The 25,922-nt window shown below is 39.0% G+C and overlaps 1 protein-coding gene across 1 annotated transcript in view; it reads right to left on the bottom strand.

Moving 5' to 3' along the window:
• Positions 1-25,922, bottom strand: part of OPN5 (opsin 5) — a 42,210-nt gene that overhangs the window by 11,035 nt on the left and 5,253 nt on the right. Inside the window, exons 3-6 of the mRNA XM_017505169.1 lie at positions 21,347-21,517; positions 17,729-18,063; positions 4,929-5,170; positions 1,535-1,592 (exon numbers count right to left, since the gene is read on the bottom strand). Of these exons, the coding sequence (XP_017360658.1) occupies positions 1,535-1,592; positions 4,929-5,170; positions 17,729-18,063; positions 21,347-21,517 (806 nt within the window). The remainder of the gene's footprint in view (positions 1-1,534; positions 1,593-4,928; positions 5,171-17,728; positions 18,064-21,346; positions 21,518-25,922) is intronic.

Below are 25,922 nucleotides of genomic sequence, written 5' to 3'. Positions count from 1 at the left end.
GCCCAGGCAGTCTGACTGTGCTTTACAGCTGTGTCTACTTTCATCTGAAGTGCCACATGCTTTTACACCTCTAAAATTTGCACGTCTGCTAAAAAGTTCCTTGCCTTTCTAATCACAATTCTGCCTCTTCTTTTCTCCAGACTTTGGTGTGCAGTCATAAGCCCCAAACAGAGTTGTTGCTTTTTGTTGTTGTTGTGCTCATTAGAGCACGTTTTCCAACATCTATTTGGCATTTATCTTAAACCAATGACACATACCAACTCATTCCTCATCCCACACCCCCAACTCTCAAGCAAAGACAAAGGGACTGAAGGTGTCATGTCCCCAGGTTGAGCCCTAGAGGAGGGTATGATTCTCTACAAACCTTCAAATGGAAGGAGTGGAGAGATTATCAGTGGCATGAAAGAGGCCACCCTCTTCCCCTTTTCATTGTTCTTGCTGGCCATTACCAGAAAGGCAGAATCACAATTGATGAGCAAGGCTTAAGTTCATGGCAGAAGGCGAGGTAGATGGGATGGAGAAGCATAGAGAACACCTGTCTAGTCATTGAATTTAAAGAACTGCACTGTAGATGGCCCTGCTTATCAGATTAGGAGCAAAGATAATAGACAATGAGTAGAAAACCTGTTTGGACACAGTATCTACATGCCTCCTCCTTTCAGTAGCTTTTAAAGGGCAGGGAACTGTCTTTGAAATCACTCCATCTCATTCATACCTACATCTCTTTATTTATCTGCCTCCAAAGGTGTTTGTTTAAAAAAAGAAATGAACAAAAGAAATAAGCTAATAAGGAACAAAGAGAAGAAACAACACTTACAAATAGCTGTCTTCACTAAATTCACTTCTTAAGCAATTACAACTCATAATGCCCTGTTACATCCACTATTTTAGTAAGTAGAACTTAATGAGAAAACCCACGTGGGTAAAATTATCATCAGTGGAAATTACTGCTGTCTTCAAATTTGTAGATACGAGAGAGTTTTCCATGTAGGGATTTAAGGCAAAACTGATTTCCCCAGAGAACTTTTTTGTGGAACAACTGCCATCAGAATGTGACCCTCCCCCAGCATGAAAAATGGCTGTGAGAATCAAAGCATCCACCAGTCAAAGAGCCATCGCCCAACATACGTGATCGTCCATCTAAATGAACCCCAGAAACTGCCTCCCTAATCGGACATTAAGAAACAATAATGACAATGATGGAATAAAATTAAATAACACCCTAATAAATAAAACGTCTCAACATTTTTCTCACTATCTCACACTCCATACTGTTTGGCATGACAATAGGTTTTAAAGAAAAGAAAGTTCCAGGGACGCTCATCCTGATAATATTCATTAAATTAGTATCCTGTAATCTAGTTTCCATTTAGCCATTGGAATTTCCCAGCAACCCCTGGCTTGAGGAAAAGTGTACAAAATATAAAAATATAATATAAAGACAAAAGTGTGGCCACAATCAAATGTTTACAGCAATGAAGAGGCAAAGAAGTGAATATGCGTGTCCATAGTGATACTGTATCCATCTTCATACCTCTTCATGAATCTCCAGCACGGCAGAAGACTTCCTGACTGTGGTTACAGTGTGCAGTCTACATATAGGAGAAGAAAATGCAATTTAATATATACATATATAAAAATGCATAAATAGTATGTATTTACATATATAACTATGTAATACTATGTATTTATATATGTATTACATAACATATACACACACATAAATACATATGTACATATACATGCATATGTATATGCCAAACTTGACTACCATGAGGATTATGTGCACAAATCTTGAATTAGAGACAGAAAGAAAATAATAATTCAATTTGGAATATTCCAAGTCAAGGAATTATTTGGGCAGAGCTTTCCAAAAATAAACCACTTGTTTACAGCACATTTCCTGTGCCGTAATGAGTTTCCCATCTTCTAGAACAAAATTAATTGCACACCTACCTGCACTTGACTAGGCTTGTGATTCACCTACTGAAGGAATGTTCTTTATGAAGACAGCATTACAAACCAAGGTGGTCAGGGGAGGTTTCATTATGTTAGCAATGCCAGAGCTTGGGGCTTTGTTCTTCCTCATTATCTTTACACAATACCAGGAATGCAAATGCCTCCATCCTTCACTGCACACCCCTAATCAAATGTTTGAATCCCCAGTGCCTTTTGAACATTTCTTCTCCATCTGAGATAGGTCTAGCACCTGCAGCCTTTTTCCTCTGTCACTGACCACAGGTGGCCTCATTAGTCTCTGTGTAGGCAGAGGCCTAGGACTCCATGAGCTGCACTGCCAGTGTCTTCCTTCCTCAGCCTCTGGTTCATTAGCTTTCAACAATGTGCAAGAGAATCATCTGGGAGAGGTAAACCATCAAACAATGGAAGCGCAGGGCCGATCCAGACAAAGCCAAATCTCTGCAGGTGAGGCCCAGGCAGCAGTCATTTTTCAAAGTTCCCCAGGTGTCTCCATGACACAGCCAGGGTGGAGAAGTGCTGTTGACAACATATGGGAGACTACATCTGGATACCCAGGTGTAGGGAAGAATAACATTCCAGAGAGAGCTCTTGGCCACATTTGTTTCCTTTGGCTCACCAGCTTCTACCAAAATCTCAGAGGATTCAATTCAGGAGGAAAAAACAACTTTAACTTTCAATGAACTGCTAAGATGATCCAAAATTTTTTCCACAATCCCATATTCAGTACGTTAGCTTTATTATTTGATTTCAAAATATTTCCCAAGAGGGTGATCCCTTATAAGCAAAAACATTTGGGGACTCAGAAAAGAAAATAACAAGGATATTGATTAATCCAGTTTAATTCACTTGTTCTGGTTTGTGCAATAATTCTGAACTAGCTTCACATCACTTAACCTTGCTCTACAGACCTGCACATTACTCACTTGCATAGCTTCTTAATAACAACAAAGAGAAACGAGGTTTCATTTTGTCTTCTTTGTAAAGATTAAAAAGAAACCTCTGGTGGTACCATCCTCCCTTCTGCTCTTCTCTGAAGCAGCCCCTTCCAAAATCTGTGACTCAACATCTCTTCAGCATTCCTTTTGCAAAGAGACTTCAACCTCTAGCACCTAAGTGCTCCTCACTGCTTCAGCTCTATTGCCTACTTTTTCTCCGAAAGCTGACCCTCTAGAGAGTAGAAACAGCCCCTGTCCTCCTCCAGCAGAGCAATTGCTATATTACGTATAAACAGCTAATAGGAACCAGTGAACCAAGCTGTCTCTTGCCTGATTGATTTTCCCAAAGGTCTGTGGCCCTAAGTCACTTTCTCCCACATAAATTTCCTTCTTCCTGTTGTTGAGTATCGAATATTTATAGGCTCCTCATAGTTGGGAGTGAATGTACAGAACACAGAGGCAATCCGAGGCAAAATTATGAGGTACATGAAATTTGCTTGCAGTCATTCCTGTCAAATTCCCGTCTCCTTCAGATGAAGAAGTGCCCCATTAATTTCTCCCACAACTGCTCTATTAAAATTATTCTCTCTATCTGCATTTGTAACAAAATATCAACAGCTGACGAGGACATAGTGTTATTACTTCAGAAAGAGAAGTGTTTTAGCATTTGGATTTAACTGTTCAATTCAACAGCAAAGGCATTCACCATTAAAAATATGAAAGCACTACTAACAATTGTTCCTTAGATCTTTTCACACATCAATTCTGCTTAATTCTTACAACTTCAAGTATTGTTATTTGTTTATTCCAATTCTAGGCTCTATGAAGTTAATTTGCTCAAAGATACAGAGCTATTGTAAATAGCTGAACCTTAAATACTGGTCTTCTAACTTCAAATTCTGTGTCTCTTCCCCTGTACCACAGCAACAATGATAATGCTACCCTTTATTTGTGCCTTTCTGTCATCTTTTCATTTGATCCATGGGGAGGAACCTAAAAGTCCAAAATATTTGTCACTTGCTCAGGCACATTGAAAGGACAAGACAAAATCCACATCTTCTCATAGCTAGTTCTACCTTCTTTCCACTGTCCCTTACTTACTCAAGGAAAGAAGTACTTAAAATCTAGAAATCAAGTAAATAAGAATCAAAAGCACTGAGACCTGGGGCCGTCTTGACACCCCTCACCTCAGAGCGTGAATTCAGGAATTCAGGTGCTTGTTCCACTTTTTACTGCTAATACTGACTCTGAGTAAACACAGAAGACCACCAATCACCCCCAAGTATTTACTCGCCCTGATTCTTTTGGGCCTTTAGGAAAAATAATGCCAGATCCCCAAACTCCCTTCATCGTGTAGCAGAAACAGTATCAACCAAAAAGCATGCATTTTGAAACCCAGTAGACCTGAATTTGAATTCCTCCTCTGTTACTTTCTAGCTGTTTAAACATGGGCAGCTTACTTAACTTTAACCTTACTTGAACCTCAATTTCTTCTTCTGACAAAGAAAAAGAATAACCCGCGGCTCTTGTGAGAATAAAATAAAAGAAACCTGGCACAGGGTAGAAATGTCATCTCCCTCTCCCTTCTTCTTCTGCCTGCCCAACTTTTATATCCTTAGCTAGTGGTTGTGATATGTCAAACAAGAGAATCGTTCTGTTGTGAGGTCAAGGCCATGTAAAACAGTATTCTTGGAATAAAATGGATTTGCTCCCAGATATGGAAAGTACAAGCCATGGATAAATAGTGGTTGTGGCTCAAATTGACACATCTCTGTAACTTAGTTGCTCCAGGATCAAAAACAGAATCACTTCTCGCTATCTATCCATGTCATACAAACTCTAATAGCTGATTACTTGATTTCAGGAATTTTTATAAGAAAAATAAAGTTATTTCTACAATACTCCTAGGTGATGAGCTTCAGCCCTAAGAAAACAGCATATCTGAGTAGCTTGAACTACACAGGATTTTGAAACAAAGAGACTGTAATTCATTTAAAGCTTCTGAAATTTTACCTGAAGTCTTCGAGAGACTTCTTCTTGGTTGCTCTCAAACCACCAGTTTGGCAACAGGCAAATTTGTAATCAATAACTTGGTAGATGATGGGATTGTACATCGCTGCAGACTTTGCAAGCAGGGTTGGCACCACAGAGAGCTGTATGGGAATGGAGTCTGGCCTTCCAAAAGCTGACCACACAGACACCACTGCATAAGGAATCCAGGCAATCAGGAATCCGGCACAAATCAACATCGCTACCTGATGAGGGAAAGCAGCAGAGAAAAGAATCAAGATGACTGGTAAGGACATAAGTCTGAAACATTGGGTACGGAGAAGGATCAGGTCACTTCTTCGCACCCAAGAGAGTCTGTCATTGCTTTCATATATTGTGTCCATAGCAATCATTTCATATGGACTTCTGAGAAGTTCAGCCAAAAGAAGTGATTATAATTTTTTATCCCATTTACCACATCCTATGCAGTTTCCACTCTAGAATCTGAATGTACCCAAAGACCCAAAATATAACCCTCAAATAGCTGTCAGATTATGCCTCTGTGGGTCAGGAAATCGTAATATTTCTGGACTTCTCAACCTACATTCACTTAAAAACTCATTGGAAAATATATTCACCTTGATGAAATTTTAAATCATCCATATTCGCCTCAGGAAACAGAAACTCTGCCCTGGTTTGAAATTCTAATTTGCATTTTCAGAAATTTCTACTAAACGTCATTCCTTTTGAGTCAAATTTTTCTCAGGCTTGAGGCTCACATAGTAGAAATTCACTAGGTAGATAATGTAAAATAAGTCATTGAGATTCAGCCAAAGTGGCACAGTTGTATGGAACAAGACTTTTCCAGGAAACATTCACTCTCACAGAATTATAGTCACCTTCGGGGCTTCTTTATTTTCAGACCAAAGAATAATTAGCGATAGAATTTAAAAGACCCTCATGAGTCTCTCACCATCTGCAATTCACTCCCTTTAATACTGTAGTCCTAATTAGTGCTGTGTAACTACCTGCCTGACCCCTATACATCATCTCACTTCAATTCAACAAACTCTTTTTAGCAAGTGCTTTGTGTAAGACACTATGCATACTGCTGTGGGGAGTACCAGTAAAACCTAGAGCCTGACTTGTATCCCTCTAGAATACAAATAACTACAATATAAGGCTGGATATGATTTAAGTGGCAGTGCAGCAGAGGACCTATGTACATCCTATTGGGCAAATTAAGAAATTTTTTTTTTGAGACAGTGTTTTGCTCTTGTTGCCCAGGCTGGAGTGCAATGGCGCAATCTCATCTCATTGCAACCTCCACCTCCCACGTTCAAGCGATTCTCCTGCCTCAGCCTCTTGAGTAGCTGGTATTACAAGTGTGTGCACGAGGCCTGGCTAATTTTTGTATTTTTGTAGAGACAGTGTTTCATCACGTTAGCCAGGCTGGCTTTGAACTCCTGACCTTAGGTGATCCACCCACCTCGGCCTCCCAAAGTGCTGGGATTACAGGCATGAGCACCCATGTCCTCTTTGAGGACAGTTTCAAAGAGGACATGCACCTTAGCAAGTAGAAATAAAGGAGTAGTAGTGGGACAAGTAAAGGCAAAGACAGGAATGTGAGAGGTCTGTATAGGAACCAGCGAGCAATTCACTGTGATGTGGTCTGAGAAAGCAACAAAGGGAGATGAGGCAGGAAAGAAAGATAGCATCCATGTATTCAGGGTTTGGTATGACATTATTGAGCTTGCACTCAATTCTATATTCTTTGAGACACTAGCAGGCTTTCGAGCAGAAAATACGGTGACAGCCTTGCTTAGGAGGATTAACCTGTAGCGTAAAATGGGGCAGAAAGAAATAGAAGGTAGAAAGATAATTGTTTATTCATTCAATTGACAAGTATTCCTGAGCATCTTCCACATGTTTTGTGTGAAGGATAAAGCAACAAACAAAAAGACACATTCCTGCCCACATAGAATTTCTACTCTTAGCAGGTGTGGTTAGGCAAGAGTTTAAAGAAGAAATAAGAAATTAGAGTATTGAGATCGACAAATGAAATCAAAACGTTGGTTTTTATTTTAAACCTGAGCTATTTCAGTTCCTAATTGAGAAAGCACACACTAACATCAAAGTATCCTTACGCACTGTTATCTACTAGGATGTTTCTTCTGTAAAATAAATTTCAAAACTGTATCTTCTGTGTAGTAGGCATCTATTTTTACAGAGGGGCTGTTTGTTTGCCTTATTTCCATCTTTCCAGTGTATCTCTTCTAATTTAGCATCACCAGAACCCCTCAATCTGCTAAGCTGCTTTGTGAAGTTGGCATCGTTGGCACCACATGACCCAAATCTGACCAATCAGAGGACTACACATTCCTGGCTACAGTAATCGAAATAGAGAGCAGTACATGACTTAACAGATCTTGATCAGACCCACCTTGAGGATTTTATGAAGGAGTTTCAGGAAAACTGGACTTCCCTATAATCTCTGAGTAAGGATGGAGTTATGCCAGGTTTCACTTCCTTTCACTCCCATCCCCCACTTTAAGAAGTAAAATAACAATTCCCAACATCAGGGTCATGACAAGTTGTAGAGAATCAGTGCTAAGGAATGAGGCACACCATGCTTTATTAGTAATAATTAAAGCAACATCATTTGTGAATGCCTTTTTTGTTTTCGATGGTTTATTGGATGTGGTTTTCCTATAACAAAGTCATATGTGTGCACATGTATTTTAGTACACTTTAGTGGTAAACAGGCAAGGTGCACGGCCTTCGGTCTACTTGACCTGTGGAACAGCCTGTCTATGGGATGTGTTTGCCCTGGGAACCCACCTCTGTGAGGTGTATAAGAATGAAACATAGAAAATTTTGCCCTAAAGTTTCAGGTTCTAAAATTCCACCCTGAATTTCAGAACGCATCTCTGAATATTAACTATTAACTGCAGCACAAACACACACACACACACACACGCACCCCCCCCCAAAAAAAAAAAAAAACCTTAATAATATCAGTTTTGTTGCATTTTACAAATAGACAATCTGAATCTCCAGGAAATGAATCAAGTGAGCCCAGATCTCCTGCATGACCTGCAACCTTCCTTTAGGCCCTGGGCCAAAACTCTCACCTGTGCATAACAGTCAAACTGTCAAGTCCTAATACACACATGCAGTTCTCCCATTGGACTTGCTTTTCTATCTTTCTACGAAGCTTACCCAGGAGAAATTTTTATTTGGTTAGGTCTGTGTGACTTTTGCTTGTAAATGGAATGGATGCCTCAAGGCTCACAGTGAGTGCCTTCTTTTTCTAAATCCCCAAATAAACACTAGCTGTAGAAATAAAGCTTGCTTTAGCAGATGTCTGGGGACTTAACATAGCTCCATCTTTGCTTCTTTGGTGAGTCATATGATGAGTTCACAGTATCCCAAAAGCTGTTTTCTGTGTTGCTGCCAAAGTCATTGACAAAAAATAGATTAGCACTTAGTCCATAATATTTTCTATATTTTACGTATTTTCTACTTTTAGAAGAGTGTGCAATTGGGGAACAGGAAAGACTTAAAACATTTGCATTATGTTATCCTTCTTAAAAGGACATAGAAGAATTAAATATACTGCAGTTTTACAAACACATAGCAAATGAATCACTGTGGTTTTTCTGGGATTAGAATACATCTAAATACTTTAAATTGAAAGACTTAGAAATTGAGTTTAAAGCAGAAAGAGGGATAAAAGGCTAGATCTAAAAAGTACTACACAATGTTATTTATGTTTCTAAAGTGGATACAAAGTTAATATAAGGCACATTGACTTTTTATAACCTTTTCATTTAAAAATACACTCTCAAAAATATGAAACATTTAAATATGAATACTATTTTAAGATATAGGCCACAAAAGATTTCAAAACTTTCATTTTACACTCCATTTTTGTCAGCACTTTCTACTCAGCTTGGAATATGTTTAATCTGTTCATCAGTTTGTTTTTTACTTTCCTTAATTCGAAGTGTGTCTTCATTTTTATTTTCTAAAATCTCTATTCCAGATTTCCTTAAGGCAGTTCTAACACAGCCTCCTCTACCCTTCAGCTTTTTCTAAGTTGTTTATTTCTTTTAATTACTTCACTTTTATCACTGCCTTTTTGGGTCACTGGAAAAGCAGTAAGACTTCAAATCCTAAATTAGACAATTTTTGTGGGCGGAAATTCACAGAGTACATGTTTGGCTTCTACAAAAGAATCACACATCTGCAACCCAGTTCATTTTAAGTACATCATGCTGCAGAGGACCGAGGGATACAGCCATTTTCCAGCTCCAGTTCAAGCTGACATTGTGTCACAAAAGCAGTGTTGTCCGTAATTGCTCAATTCCAATGAATTAACCAATTAAAGCAATAATAGAATAATGTGGTTGAAAGAAAATTCTCCACGGCTATGCCTCTGTGTCTAATACATCTGAAGCATTCCAGCAGATAAGGTTTCTGAGGAGTTTCCCTCCTTTCAACGTGCTGAGCGTGGAATAGTGGGAAAAGTCATTGGCATGGAGATACTCTGAGTAACTTTGTGATACCAGTCATGGTTCAGCTCCACTGACCAGTGTGAGTGGGGCAGAATCCCTCATTTTCTAGGAACAGCTATTTCAGAAGGGGTACCCAGCTCCTCCCTTCAGGCTCCTTTGCCCAAATATGAATAAGACTTCAGCTAACACTTGAAACTGCATAATACCTTGAATAATAAAACAGATGGGAAGAAAATATAGAATTGATGTGAAAATAAGGTTGAAAAAGAAAACCAGAGAGATGAAATAAGTTCCCTGTGAATAACAAGATTGAATCACATTATAGAACCAATTAGACTGGGGATGGCAAAGATATTTCAGTGGCTATGGTGAGATAACGTTATCAGGAGAGATCACCTCTATGCATTAGAGAACAGGAAGAATAAGCACCTCACCTGCTTCAGGAGAGAGTGCAATTGACGGGAGCATGTGTGTGACAAGATTTTGTTTTTCTATTTTGGGTCTAGCTAGCAAGTGTATGGATTTGAGTCCAATCAGTAAGAAAATAATATTAAAAATCAGTAATTCCAGTTATGAGACTACTACCTTCCACATGTAGAGCCAGCCACCTGTCACTGAGTGATTCTACCTGTGGCAAGCAGAAAGGTAGGGAACTTGACAACTGTGATCTACCTTCTTTGTTTCCCTCACATACACACACAAATAAGAGTGGTGACACTTACTTAGCTTTCACATTACCTTTTAAGAAATTAAGTAATTTGACAGCTTTGAGTGTGTCTAGTTTGAATTTCTTCCTTCCTTCTATTTTATCCACAGAATGATCATTAAGGCCAACTATCCTACACCTTACTCCATAGACTTGTAGAGAAAACATTTCTGACATCTTTAGTGTACCTTCCATTTGTTAATCCTGGTTGTGATCTAAGCAGTAAACATGAATTCATACCTCAAAAAAAAAGAAAAGAAAAACAAGAATTTCACATTTCCCAATTGCAATTTTCTCAAATCTTAAAATACCACTACTCTATAAACAAGCAAAAGCTGCAACTGAAAAGAGAGGCGGCAAATTAGGTCATGGCACTCTATGCATCTGTGTTTTGGGGTTTGGGTCCAAAACTGAACACAATATTCCCTGACTAGGCAGTGGCTGGCTTAAAGAACAGAAAATAACTTGTAAGTATCTGGTTCAGCAAAACAGGGGAGACTTCACCGTTGGTTATAGATGACCCAAAGCCCTTGAAGTGAGGATATGCAGCTTGGAGTGGAAAAAATATTCAGATGGGATGGCCATGTGTTTTTAGTAACAATAACTATTGCCAAAGACCTTTAAACAATTGAACCAATCTAATCATTTTCACAGATCCTCAGAGTTTGGAAGGTAACTGAGATCACTTCATTCTCTTCCTCCACTTTCTTTCACAGATGAGAAAACCAAGGCCCAGCAAGCTTAAATGGTTTGTCCTAGGTGAATTCATCAAGATGCTGAGTTACAAGCAGCAGAAATTGACTATGGCTGGGTGAGACAGAAAATACATTTATTTAAAGGATATTGATTAATACAAATTATCACTGGAAAGTTGTACTTTACATTGAGATCAAGCAAAGAGAAATGCTACCCAAAACTGTGACTGAGAACTGGTTCTGATGCAGAAACCACTGCTGCTGTAGCCATGGCCTCAGGAGAGAATTTCCTGCCCCTTGATGTCCTGTAAGTAGTTCCTGGGACAGGTTGAGGGCTGGTGCCCAAGTCCATATGTGTAGGGGAATTCTGGGAAATAAATGGTCTTTTCAGCATCTTTTAAATTAAGAGGCACAATGCTCCTCCTTCCACTCTCAGCAGGGCACAAAATGTTGGAAATTCCTCAGATACACAAGGCTTTCGGCCTCTGGCAGGCAAAATAAAAACACACATTGACTATATAAAACCTCTCAAGGAGTTAATGGCAAAATTGGGATTGACCTGTAGTTTAAAACTGTTTTTCATTATTAAATTACTCTGAACTAATCCTTCCTTCCTTCCACAAATATATATTAAGCACTTACCATGTATGAGGCATTGTATTAGGTCCTAGGGACACAAAGAGAACAAAAAAACATGGTTGTTCCCCCCTCAGGGCTCATCAAGTAGCGGTAAAAAAGAAAAAAAAAAGGAAATGAACAAATAATCCCCAAAATAAGTATGAAATTTTAAATTAATTAAAAATTGTGACACATTCCAAGAAGAAAATGTAAAGGCTGCAGTGAAACATTGTAATAGGAGGATCTGAATTCAATTTTTGGAAATGCTTCTCTGGGAAGTGACATTTAAGCTAAGAACAGAAGGATGTAATTAATGAATTGGGTTTTTGGGTTTTTTTAAGCAATACACTTTAACTTTCCCCATTAACTGCCCTGAGAGTCCACATAGGGGGAGTCTTCTGAATCTGATCCTTCAGTGATAAATAACATCTGATGAGCTATAAAAGGGAGGAGTCATTTAAGGGAAATGGAGCTTTATGTTTAAGAGTTTTAGAAAGGTTTCACAGTCAATGTAAAAGAGCAAAGTGAAGCAAAATGCCCTATCAGGTATAAAAGGAGCAGAGGCACTCAAGCCAGGGTTCAAGAGAACTCTTAACATTAGATTAACTTAGTTTATTCAAGGTAATTAGATTAACTTAGTTTATTCAAGGTAATTAGATTAACTTAGTTTATTCAATTAGGTATTTATTCAAGCGATCTTGATTAAACAGCTAGCAGGTGCCAGGCTATAGGGTCCAGTGCAAACAGTACCCACAGCACTTGCCTTTACCTCATTTAATGTCTCACAAAAGGGAGCCATAAACATGTGATTCAGTAAAATATAGCCAATGTCACTAAAGATAATGTGCCAAGTGCTCTGATGGCTCCTACATAGCAGGGGGACTTTAACCAGGGAGAATCTGGAGGGGCTTCTGGTATACATAAGGAACACTAAGAGAAAACCAGGTACCCAGGGGGTCTGGATAACTGTAGACCTAGAACATTGTAAATGATTGATGTGTGTTAAATGAATTACTATGAACTACCAAAATGTATGGCATAATAATATTTGGAAAAATGAATGCATGCTTCTGGGATTGTCTTCCTGTCATTGTACTGAAACTGACTTTGCAAAAATTATACCAGTAAGAAACATTGTAACAGTGAGCTGAGCTGTTGTAACACCCCCATCTTGACTTTCCCTTAATTATTCCTGGGATTTGGGGCCAGACTGACTTTGAGAGACATTTAGGATAAAGTTTAAATGATAACATGCCTTTCCCCAAACCCAAGCACTTTTGAAAAACTAATGGGAGGTTTTCAAAAGGGCAGAGGGGAGGAGACTGAGTTCTGCTAAGGTGCAGACATAACTGATTGTCAGCCATTATTCTGAAGATTATAAGATATACAACTTCCTCAATTACTCCTTCAAATAATGTCACTATTGTAGAGCCTAAGATTGGCCTTTTGAGGTATCTTTTCAGGTTTTTTTAAATGTCAGACACTCATAGCTCCACCTGGATTCCATGACTCCTATGACCCCCCTGGGCAGACTCAGCTCAAGAGAACAGCTTCGACCTTTTATGATTTCATCCCCTACCCAACCAGTCGCAGCAAGCACCCATTGCATAGCAATCCCCACCCCTTCACTCAAACTGCCTTTGAGATATCCCTCACCTACAAGCTTTGAATGAGATTGATTTGGGTACTAACTCCATTTCCCATCTGGTGTGGCCTGCCTCATGTCTATTAAGCTCTTTATTGCAATGCCATGGTCTTTGTGCAGAAGGCAGGAAGAACCCCTCTGGCAGTGACTCTGTCATTCCCCTTGTTTAATCAGCAGCAAGAGTGTTCACTGCATTGTGTGAATGTTTTTAGAAGCAAAAATACCCAAAGATGTAAAACATTCATTTCTCAATTTCTGAGTTTTAAAACAGAAATTTGAAACTCACAGGAGAGAAAATAATTGAGAAAAAGGATTTTGAGTTTGGGGGAAAAAATGAGCATCCACAATCAGAGGCTTAAAGGACTCGGGGCATTAAGATTACTATGTGAAAAATTTAGAGACTGTACATGGAAATATGAGCCAGTTTTCCCATTCCTGAATAGGTAGAAGACCTACCCTCCAAAGGCAAGTGGGGACATCAGAGGAGTTGGTAACCTACCTTGAGAAGGTGCCCTGAACCTACCCTACTGAGCTGAGCACCAAAGGCCAGGGATGGGGGTGGGAAAACAATAGAACTCTCGAGAGATGTGAAAGCAGAAAACATGTGCCTCACTTCCCAGTGTCCCAGCCAAGACCCAAGATACACCTGATGGGTTGCAGCAGAAGGGTGGGGAAGTAGCATACAGTGCTGATGAGCCTAAAGAGGCCTTATAGTTGGAACAACAAAGATGCAAAGTGATCCATGACAACTAAAGCTAAGATCACAAGAAACCCTGAATATCTCAGCAATGCCAGGGTCAACGAATAACAACACCCAGACCAGGAGTCCTCTACCCATTAGCACCGACATCATGAAAACTTTCCTGAAACTTTTAGGTAATCCTAGGAAGAGGAGAGAAATTACTGATATGACTGAATCTGTCTTGATTGTTCAATAAGAAATTAGTTTTACAACGTCAAACACAGGCATAGAAATGAGATCATGTTGAGCCATAGAAATATAAGGATAGTCTTATACACATAGTATACCTCTGTTTGTAGCCTGTGAAATTTCAGGCTTACAAAAGTCTAGCAAAACCGTTTTTTTTTTTTTTAATTAATTAGAAGAAAGCCCCAAAGTATAGAAAGGTTGTAGACGGAATGCCAACATTTAGCTTGATGAGATCAGACCTGCAAAATACTGGCCCCAGTAATAACCCAACTAGAAATAATTAGAATATACAGAAAACTAAGTGATTTTGATCCCAGAATCCCAGAAGAGAACCTTTAAGTAATCAGCTTTTAGACCACGCTGTTCTGAAGATGAGAAGCGCCAAGTAAGCAAGCAAATTGACAATCCTGAACAGTAGCCAAATGAGCAAAAAGATTTCTAAGGCTACGGAAGGGCCCAGTATAAGGTGGTTTCTACTTGTTTTTACTCAGTAGGAAAAATCAAGGTTAAAATTGAGCAGTAATTAAAAATAGTTTAAATGTAGTACTGAAGAGGTCACAGTAGTTATGTTTATTTCTCAATATGGGTTGAATTTTGGCTTACATTTTCTGCATAAATATTAATAATTAGAAACACTTTGTATTTAGGTTATTTTAATATAAGTTTATACAAATAAATGAAATATAGACATATTAATATAATATTGCATATTATATTATATAATGTTATTAAGTATATAAATTAAAAGAATATACATATATACATACCAAAATTTTACATATGTATTCCTACATTTCATTAACATTTCTTTGGCTAACCTGGTCTAGGGTGAGCCTATTTGATCTACCCAGTCCAAGTCAAGCAGAAAAATAACAACAAATTAAATTAAATGGCATATGCACCGAGTGATACCTCATATGCATAATGAGTTCCAAAAGCATTGACTCATACATATAATGAGTTCTAGAAGCACTTACTGGTCTAAACATTGACTAGATTCACTTTTTAATATGGGTTGAATTTTGGCTTAAATTTTCTGCACAAATGTTAATAATTAGAAATGTTTTGTATTTAGGTTATTTTAATACATATTCTTAATATATTACATATTATATGATATAATATTCAGTATATAAATTAAAAGAATATACATAACAAAATTACATATATGTATTCCTACACTTCATTTAATATTTCTTTGGTTAACCTGGTCAAGGGCAAGCCTATTTGATCTGCCCAGTCCAAGCCAAGCAGAATAATAACAAATCAAATTAAATGGTATATGCTGAGCTCTGTCTCATATGTATAATGAGTTCCAGAAGCATTGACTAAACAAGCTTCTCACTCCTCAAGAATACACAAAGGACAAGATGCTAGAATTCAAGGAGGTCAAGTTGAGCAGTTCAACTGCCAGGAGAGAAGACAATCGGTAACAAACTAGGAGAAACTGAAGAAAGGGCTCCTGGCAATCAGGATCCAGATTCATTGAGCAAGAGCAACAAAGTATCAGGGCCAATGACATATGGGGGATGGCAAACAGAGAGGTGAGGGGGATTACAAGAAGAAAGCACATTCTGAGACATTGCAGCAACTGTATACTATGTCAAACTACAGGGCAACAAAGTAAACTTCAACATCACATACCAGTGTGATGGATGTCTACACATTGTTTCCTGGGCATACTTCCACAAACTATTGAAAAGTGAAATCTTCATCATTGGTACATTTGCCCAGTTTCTAAAATAGTACCTGGTAAGTAGCAGGATTTGGATTACATATAATTCAACTTTAACTAGCATTGATTTATTTATATTTCTTTTTTGAAAGTTGCAGATAAGAGCTAAAGGGAAAGCTAGAAAAGAAGAACCTAACTCATAATGCTTCATTTCATGAAAATATTTTCCTACTTTATAGCCAATTATAAGACAGAAGATCATGCTCCCTAAGGCTGCATTTTTATCCAAGAACTATTCTATTATTAAGCTATCAGTATAGATTTAGAGTGATGAAAACCTCCCTCAAAGCTTCCTCTACTCGGCATGTAGAGTTTGGACATAACAGTCAACTGGAGCCATCAGGAATCTAGCTCATGGCATGTGATGTGGTTTGGCTCTCCTCTTAACCCAAATCTCGTCTTGAATTGTAGCTCCCATAATTCCCATTTGTCATGGGAGGGATCCGGTGAGAGGTAATTGAATCACGGGAGTTACTCTCGTGCTGCTCTCGTGACGCTGATTAAGTCTCACAAGATCTGATGGTTCTATAAAAGGGAGTTCCCCTGCACATACTCTCTTGCCTGCCAACATGTAAGAGGTGACTTTGCTCTTCATTCACCTTATGCCATGATATGTTATGCCTCCCCAGCCATGTGGAACTGTGAGTCAATCAAACCTCTTTCCTTATAAATTACCCCATTGTAGGTACATCTTTATTAACAGTGTGAGAGCAGACTAATACAATATGCAACCAAAAGATCTTTGCACAACTCCAAAAATTCTGCAATTTGGAGAAAGGAATATTATGAGAATCCAGGCTCTGACTTAAGAAGCCATCTCTTATCTGGAGGGAACTGTTTTGCTATGGGTCCCTGAGACCAGTGGTCTCCAAAGTGAATTGTGAGAACATTTAAGGGTAGGATACCAATTAACATGATTGATTGAGATACAGGAAGAAATAATTATAACTTTAATCTAACTTTATTTTTATCTTTAAAATAGAAGACAAAAATTAGGGGGTGCTAATATTTAATATGAAGTTTAATGGTATTACCTGTATGTCATTTATATTGAGTGCATGTGTCGGAAAATGTTTTTTCAATATAGGGGGAAAAAAACATGAAAGTGTGAAGACCACTTTAGACTTTACCAGTAATTCCTAACAGGTATAAGGAAAAAGGAGAAACCACGGTTACCTTAACACCTTCTATGCACCAAATGACAGAATAATATGCTTTATCTCTTTGAATTCCCACCATAACCCAATGAGACAGATACTGTATTACTATTCCTATTATACAAATGAGGAACTAGGGATTCAACAAAGCTAAATATCTAGCTCTAGGTCACAAACCTGGCCGGTACTGGTGATGGAATTAAACTCTAGTCTTGTTATTTTCCTTACTCTATAATATCTGAAGAACTGCCACCTCTGAAACTACCATTTACTATGGTACTCAAGCTTGCAGAAACTGCTCGTGTTCTTAACACAAGCTTCCCTTGGGATAGCACACATGGTAAACGCTTACTCTATAAATAATTTGAGTGGTAGAATATCCCTAATCATGCCCCAAAGTCCATGCAACACAGTAAGTACTGTCAGGCATTATATGATTCATAAAAGTTATTCTTATTACTGAAATAATGCATATGAATCAATGGTACCCTATTCCATAGAGAAGATAAGCCCCCAATGGATGGGTTATACAAATTTGGTAGATATTTAAAATGTGTGTGTGTGAGTGTGTGTGTGTGTGTGTGTGTGTGTGTGTGTGTAAAAGAGAGAGAGAGAGAAGAGAGAAGGGGAGGAACAGAGACAGAAACAGAGGAGAGAGACACCACGAAGAAAGGCTTAGGCAATCATCCACAGAGTTCAGGAGTATGTAAAGAATAGAGATTCTAAGTTCTCTCAGTCTCCAGCATTCCCTATCCTTTTTACCCTATGAAGTTTTAAGTGGTCAGAAAACACGTGTGTAAAAGAGTAATGCAGTTACCTTCGTCAGTTTCATTTCCAGCACATGGCTGCTATGGATCCGACTGTCGAAATGAGCTACTTCTTTGGAAGAGGACTTAACCTTGGCAATGATCTTTACGTAGGAGAACACAATCACAGCCGTTGGGAGCAAGAGGCAGAAGAAGAGGATGTTCAGGATGAAAACCTGGCCCCCTACCGAGGCCTGGGCCAGCCACCAGTCCAGAGTGCACGAGGTTCCGAACGGCTCCGGTGCGTAGTCCCCCAGACCTACCAAGGGCATGGTGGTCCAGAAGGAAGCATAGGCCCAGATAGCTGCCAGGCAGATGTAGGCGTGCTTTCTTTTCAGCCAAACCCCTGGAGGCGGAAGAAAAGCATTACCCGCATGTAATCTGCCCTACACCCAGATACCTCCCCTCGATATGTCAAATTCCACCTCCAAAGATTTATTCCATTGATTTCTGGGAGACCTGGGCAGATAACTGAAGGCTGAGGGAGAGTGGAGTAAACGGAAGAAAGTTCCAGAGCTTGGGCCTTTCTCCAGGAGAACACAATTGGAAGGTTTTCTCTAGGCATCTGGGAGCTTTGGGAGGGAGAAGGGACAAAAGCTAGGAAAAGGGACAGGAAAGAAATGAGAGGATGCTGAAGACAGTGGAGGCCCTTGAGAAAACACCTCGGAAAGGGTGTGTTAGTGGATCATCCAGGGAGAATCCTTCTGGGAGGTGAGGAATCACAAAACATGGCTTGTGTCTTTAAAATGCCCTTCCTCCTAACAGCTTTTGTGTCGCTAGTCTGGCTTCCTAAGAACTCGTGGAAGGGGCCTGGTGGCTTGTGGTCATGACACTATGGTGTGAGGTTAAAGTGATTGACTGTCCTTGGTAATTTGTGGAGCAGGTTTGGAGTCTTCAAACGTCATTCACACAACAATCACACTCACACAGCCACAGCGGGAGAGGCAGAGAATCTAGGTAGGTTGCATCATGTTCTGCAAAAGTAATTCTGTGAAGATATTTTCAGGAAGACAAAAAATGAGCTCCGTTTTTTCAGCACTAGTTTCTGTTAACCAAAAGAGAATTCCAAGCGGAGGAAATAGTGCAGTCATCTAAGAAAAGCTGTAAAGCACTAGTGAGCATTTTCAGAGTTCAACACAACCACCAAAGACAGGTCGGCCTGATTCAGTGCAGCAGCCTCCACGGGAGATTACCTTCACACCTCACTCATCACCTCGAACGAAGAGGGCTGGGGAAGTGACTCCTTACTGCCTTGGTTTTGTGTTTAGCAGAGAAGAAATATCAAAATACATTCGACAAAAGCTAGATGATTACTTCAACATAGACTCGAGGCCTGCCTCTGCTTAGTGTAATGCGAGGTTTGAGAAGTCAGTAAGGCCTAATTCTTCTGTCTAGTCTTTGACCTTGTACATGTAACTTTTCTAGATATCTGGTGTCCTTAGCAGTAAAATGGAGGAAATAAGACTATATTGCATATGGGTTAAGTAAAATAATGTAAGGGGCCTGCTTTGCAAACTAGAAAGTGCTACATTAACATGAATGTTTTACTCCTGTGTAAGTGTATCTCATTTAGCGCTAACAAGAAATATAACAGATTGTTTCTATATTCTATTGTCTCCATTTTATCAAATACGTGGCATTTTTTATCATGAAATGCAAATTTCATGCCCAATCAGATAGGGGTAGCAATCATGTAGCCACGCTATAAATCAGCTCTTGCTTCTCCATTAAAACCGATAAAACATTGGCACAGGTAATCACATATATTCATGGGAATGTGCATAGGCATACGTATAAGCATTTATGGTTAGGGTTACTTGTGAGGTGTTTTATACTTACATTCCAGTATGGTGAAAGGCTGTCAAGTACAGGAGGGAGTAGATTAGTAGATTGGTTCTGTGTTGCTCCAGAAGTCAGAACTAGGACCAATGGGTGGAGGTTACTGGGAGGCAGTTTTGTCTTAATATAAGGAATAACATTGTAACAATGAGAGCAGACCAATCAGAGAATGGGCTGCCTTGTGCAGTAGTAAGCTCCCCGTCACTGGTCACTGGAATTATTCAAGAAGAGGCCAAGTGGTCGTCTCTCAGGGATGCCTTAAAACAGTTTACCACGTTACATGGGAGAAAAGTCTACATGTCCCCAAGCGACCTTCTAATTCCAACATTCTGGGACACTGTGTGGAGGGTTTAATAGTGCATCAGATTAAATGATGAAACCACACTACAGAGGTTCAACCTTAGATGAAGGTGGAAAATATACACAGTTCCCACATATGGAGTTACGACCTACAATGATCCTGGTAGTGGGCGTCATCACCTCTTTAACTGAGAAAGCCTAAACTCAAGAAAATATTTGAAAACAGAGGCATCAGGGTTTAGTATTTCTCAAATACTCTTAGGAAGTTTAACTTTTTTGCCTTCATATCTATAAAATCTAGAGTTAAATTTAAAATTGCTTTGGTATGAACAAAAATAAGTCTATAGAAAGAATTAGATGTTGACGTCATACAGAATATGTATAGTTGTATATTTTATATCTTATTGGAAATTTTGATTCAAGCTATTTCTATTGGAAGTTTTAAATGTTTAAAAAAGGAGATGTAAACTCAAAAAAGAAAAAAAAGTGCTGGATGATGAAGAGGGTGGTTCACAAGTCCCTGTCTTCCACCCACCCAAGCATGGATTCTTTGGAGTTTGGGAACTATAAACTGTAACAATACAAAGGGAGATTCCACCACATTGACAGTGTCAGGTCAACTTGATTTTTCTCACCTCAGTCTCCAAGCCCTGCTCTGACACTACAGTCTGTCATCCGTCACAACCACTCTAATCGACAGATTGACAATCAAAGCAGCTTTATTCAGAGGAAGTCAGTACCATTCCTTGGTTGTGGCTGCTTCTCAGTATTAAACTTAAAGGCCCAAATGCAATTCTTTCACGTTTAATAAATTCCGAGAGTGCCAAGAAACAAAAGTACTAGAAATTATTTTTAACCTGTAGAATAGTCTAATCATTAAAAAAAAATATGAGGCCTTGGAAACTTATTTTCTGCTGATTCACCAATTCTTGTAATCACTCATCTTTCTACCAACCAATGCCACAGAAAAAAATATGTTGAGTGATATTTCTACATGTGTGTCCTTTCATTCAGAAACAGCTACATGACTCTAACTTGGAGGTGAACTTTTCGGAATTCCTTATCTCCGAAATCACAGGGAGCGCGAGTCCTAAGGGAGAATCTTAAACAACTTTTCTTATAATTACACTTACTAGGTGGGGAATGAGCTAAACATCTTGGACTTAACACCATTTCGATGCACTTTATTTCTTTTGTTTGCATGGAAAAACATGATGGAAGCTTACACGCTATACAAGAAAATGATACTTTCTAAAAAGCATTGTAGCCAAACGCCAGACATTACTGTAAAATATGTATTAAAAGAAATCTACTTTGATATAGGTACAAATCCTTAAACATGTCAGAACAAGATAGGCTATAAGTAAAAATATTCTTGATCTCTGAGGTTATTAATAGTCTTTGTTTATTACCTGCATAAAACATGTACAGTTCTAACACTCAATCCACCTAGCTTTAACTGTCAGGGAATGAGAAACCTGCCAACTTACCATAAGATAAATAGCAGATTTTCAAGTATCGATCCAGGCTGACAGCAGTCATGGTGATAAGGCTTCCACAGCCAAAGAAAAATCCAGCCCATCCATACCAGCGGCAGCCGATCCAGCCAAACACCCAGCGGTGACAGAAGCAAGAGATGATAGTGAACGGCTTGCCTACAACTAGAGCACCAAGTGAGTTATCAGCAGACGTTCCCTATGGTTACTATTTCCCCACCTACCTCAACTCACCTGAACCTCCTCCCCTAAGCACAGGGGCACATGTGAAAACACACACACACACACACACACACACACACACCCTTGATTACACAGATTTTCTAAATTCATAAAGTCCAGTAGTTATCTGTGAATAAACTCAGTTTGAAGCTACCCAGAGAGGACTTTCCATCTCAATAGCCAAAGACAGTGAAAGGATATCGAAGGAAAAGTTTTAAGTAATTATTACTTTTTTAAAAACTGTCTCAAAGAGACCTGGCTTCAGAAATTACCGGCATAATATTAGTAGCCAGTGACAACAATCTGGTCACTTTTAATGTTTTGTTGCAGTCCAAATGAAGATTCGAAAGCTAAGAGAGAGAAGCCATGTATCAAATGTCTGAGTATTTTCTTCAAGCACAATGTTTCTATTCTAGAGAAGTTCTTTCTCACACTAGTCTGTTTTTTCTTTTTACCAGAAATAGATATTAAGTTTTATTAAATGCTTTTTCTGCATCTACTGAGGTGCTCATAACTTTTTTTCTCATTGAATCTGTTAATGTTGGTTATTAATAGATTGGTTTTTGAAACATACTTACATTCCTGGGACCAATGCAATTTTTCTTAATAATCACACTTCCAGAAAATTGTCTCAATAAATAGTGGAAAGAAGAGATGGAGAAGAGAAAAAGAGGAGAAAAACGAAAAGAATATGCAAAATGGTGATTTCCCTCCACCTCATCATCTTTCTCCAAGCGGGGCATTGTAGAACCAGAGGATATAAAGTATGAGATTCCTTATAATGAAAAGGGGAATTGGGTTTTTTTTTCTCTTTCTCTCTTTTGGCAGCTGCATCCTTCTAGGAGGAATTTGGTTTCTAACACCCCAAGGTAACCTTGCATTCTAGGAGTTAAGTGTCTGTGAGAGGGTTTGGGAGGGGAAAGAGAGAGGTTATCAGAGAAAGCCTTAATTAGAGAATCAGTGGGAACTAACCACTGTGAATTTAGAAAAGGAGGAGGTTTAACAGCACTCTGGAGAAAACAGATTATAAAGGGCACTGGAGAAAGATGATGCGAGTTCCAAACACATTTTAAAGAATGATGTGGACAACTTTTTCAGAAATGCAAATTTGTCCTTTTATTTATTTAAAAAATAGAACATATTTAGTCTTTTACTATTTCTTTGTTATTATCAATGAATAAAAAGTGCTTTAAAAACTCCAGAAAGTTGAGTGTTCACAGGGAAGCAACAGGATGGGGGGAGGTGAAGGAGGGAGGATATTATTAGATTTGGAGAGGACCCTAATTATTACACAGGGGATTCATAGAGTTCCTCTGAAAGAGAGAGAGAGAGAGACCCCTGAAGGGGAAGTAGGTAGGTTATTTAGGGAAAGAAATATCAAGCACCCAGGGCTCCATCCTCCACTTTCTGTCAATCAGGAAAGACCTTTTTTTCACCTGTTTTATATATTTGGCTTCTAAGTCATGCTCTTTTTCAAAGAAAAAAAGTCACTGCTTTTAAAAAAATTGTTTAGGAATTTTATCTAAAAATTCCTTTTGTTAAGGTTAGAACCAGATTTTCATGTTTCCATCTGTTTCAGTCGTTTCTTTTTTTCTTGTTCTGTTGAGTTATATCTTATTCAAATACGGTATGGCTATTTCAGTAAATGTGAGATCCAAGCTGTTTACAACCAGATCCAGATTTCTGGGACTTAAGATATTCCTTGGGCCGCCATTACTTTTTTTTTTTTTTTAACTTTCTAGAAATCATTCTGCTACTTTTACATCATGCCCTGAAGTCTTCCCTATTCAGTTATTGTATTCAGTCCCTCATATAAAAGAATGTGCTGAGGAAGCTCTTCAAACCTCTAACTGATCTACGTCATAAAAGAAGGTTCCCTAACCTGAGTGCTTTAGGAAAGCGAAGTAGCTGACATTCACAGCCTGCAGGTGTTAGCTCCCAGCCCTCCCAGGTGTGTTCTGCATGGTATACAAAAGTATTCAGGAGTTCCTGTTACTTCAGTCAATCAACACATATTTACTGAGTGTCTTCTGCAAGCTAGACACTCATCTCCTCTAGCTGACGGTTAGGGCCACCTTTCAGCTCGCTAGACTGGACGCCCTCATATGAGAGCCTCCTCATTCTAGTGAGGCCACAAGGAAATGCAGTGTAAAATAACTGTTTGGGTTTTTCTTTTTTTACTTTCTAGAAAGCATTCTTCTACTTTGGGTTTTTGGGGGGTTGGGTTTTTTTTTTCCATTCAACAACAAATTTTTCAGTCTCTTCTTTGTAAGAAACCCAGAGCAAGGTGCTAGAGGGCAAAGTGAAGATCAAGACTGACAAGTTTATTTTCTAACAGGGAAAGCAGACAAAAAAAAAAAAGCACCCAAATTTTTAATATAAGATGTGGTATGACAGGATGATAGGTAGTGATTAGCACTGTGAAGGAAAATAAAGCAGAGAAAGCAGGTAGACAGAAATTGTTGTTTTACATAAACATATTAAAGGAAGACTTATCTGAGATGTGGCATTTAGGTAGACACCTAAATCAATGGGAAAGAGGTCAAACAAACTCTGGGCGGAAAGGATTAGAGGCAGAGGAAACAGCAAACTAGAAGGCTTCAGGTGGGTGTCAGCCAGATTGGCGCTAAAGGCAGCAAAACGACAAGTGAAAGTGACAGAATGGAGTGAAATTGTGTCTGTTTGTGCCTGGGATCCGGATTAGCAAAAGCGATTTCAGGCTTTCTCCTTCAGTAGCACTTTGGATTAACCTTTGGGGTATTATCTAGAATGTCCCGCTCTCCCTTCCACTTAGTAGAATGTTTCCAGAACCCAGCTGCACATTAGAATCGCCGGAGGGGTTGTTTTGCTTTGCTCTTGAAAGATCAATATCCAGGGTTCCATCCCTTCCCCCAAACCTCCCAATATTGTTATTTATCTGCAGTGAGTTCAGGCATCATTCATGTTTTTAAAACTCCCCAGGTTATCCTAATGCGCACAAGTGATGGGGAGCCTTTGATATTTAGCCAACAAGTATTAGTTTATAGATGCCATACATCTGGCCTCCAGGGGGTGCTTATAATGGAATATAGCTGAACAAGAAAAAAAATAAAGCAGACAAAGTTTTAAGGTTTACTGGAAGGGAAAATGTATTATAGATGCTCGGGAGTTGAATACCTGATCTTGGTTAGAGAAAGCTCTTACTGTATAGGAAAGAAAATGGTTTCTGGTGAATTACTCTGAAAACATAAGCAGAGTAATGAAGCGGTTTGTGCCATTCTCGAGCAGACTTGCTTGGTTGAAAGCATTTTTCAATATATCAGGCCAATTAAGGACATTTTTATTCAAGCCTAGTCTAGTCCAGCCATGAGCCTGATAGTATTCACCGGTGAAGGATGTGGCTGGAATGACGTTTCATTCAGCCATGGTAAGCTCCGCAGCAGGTAGAGCACCTTAGGGGCCCTTGGGACGAGCTGGCCAAGAAAGCTACCGTTCCTGTTGCGACACCGCCATCGCGTGGCAACAAGTAAAAATGACAGCCATTTTGCAGACGCGCAAATGCCCCTGGGGTTCGTTCTGATTATTTTCACAGAAAAGGACCCGGCATAACATGCTCTTCCTAAGGTGTATGTATGTGCATTCACCATAAGAGTTCATAATGTTTATGCAGGTCCATACTAAGTACAGCCTTCCCTGAGACCATGCGAGTAAGCACACATCAGCTGTGAGCCAAACAGTGATTCGATATGCAGATGATTATTACTGAGCCTTGTTTTTAGAGATCGGCAGAAAAATCCACTTATGAAGAGAGAAACAAATATCAGAAAACCCTTTTTTTTAATTGAGCTCTCGTTTTTTCACCCAGTGCAGTGATACTATCAGAGCTCACTGCAGCCTTGAACTCCTGGACTCAAGTGCCCAGCTACTTTTTGTTTGTTTTGTTTTGTTTTACTCAAAACCCAGACTTCAAGAATAAGCTTGTTTTAGAGATGAAGTTTCACTACATTGCCCAGGCTGATCCTGAACTCATGGCCTCAAACTTTCTAACCATCTCAGCCTGCTAAAGCTTTGGGATTACAGGTGCAAGCCACTATGCCCAGCCTGAAAGCATTTTTTAAAGGAGGCTTTTGATGGGAAACTACTAACAAGTTTCTAATGGTAAGAGGAGCTGCTGTGTATGTTCAAACAAATTACCCGACTCTTAATGACCTAAACCATAAGCTAAATAGCAGATGTTGGGATTCAAAGACAGATTCGAGTTTATCTAAGCAACTCTGCAGTTGTATAGAAGAAAGTGAAGAATGATTTACTTAAAATGATTCATGTTTTTAAAAGTGAATCATAGCGAAAGAGAAATTTTATTCCAACC

This window comes from Cebus imitator, unplaced genomic scaffold, assembly GCF_001604975.1.
Source record: "Cebus imitator isolate Cc_AM_T3 unplaced genomic scaffold, Cebus_imitator-1.0 Scaffold334, whole genome shotgun sequence".
In the NCBI taxonomy this organism is placed as follows: Eukaryota; Metazoa; Chordata; class Mammalia; order Primates; family Cebidae; genus Cebus; species Cebus imitator.
The sequence above is the reverse complement of the archived record's forward strand: the minus strand, read 5'-3'. Positions and strand labels throughout refer to the sequence as shown.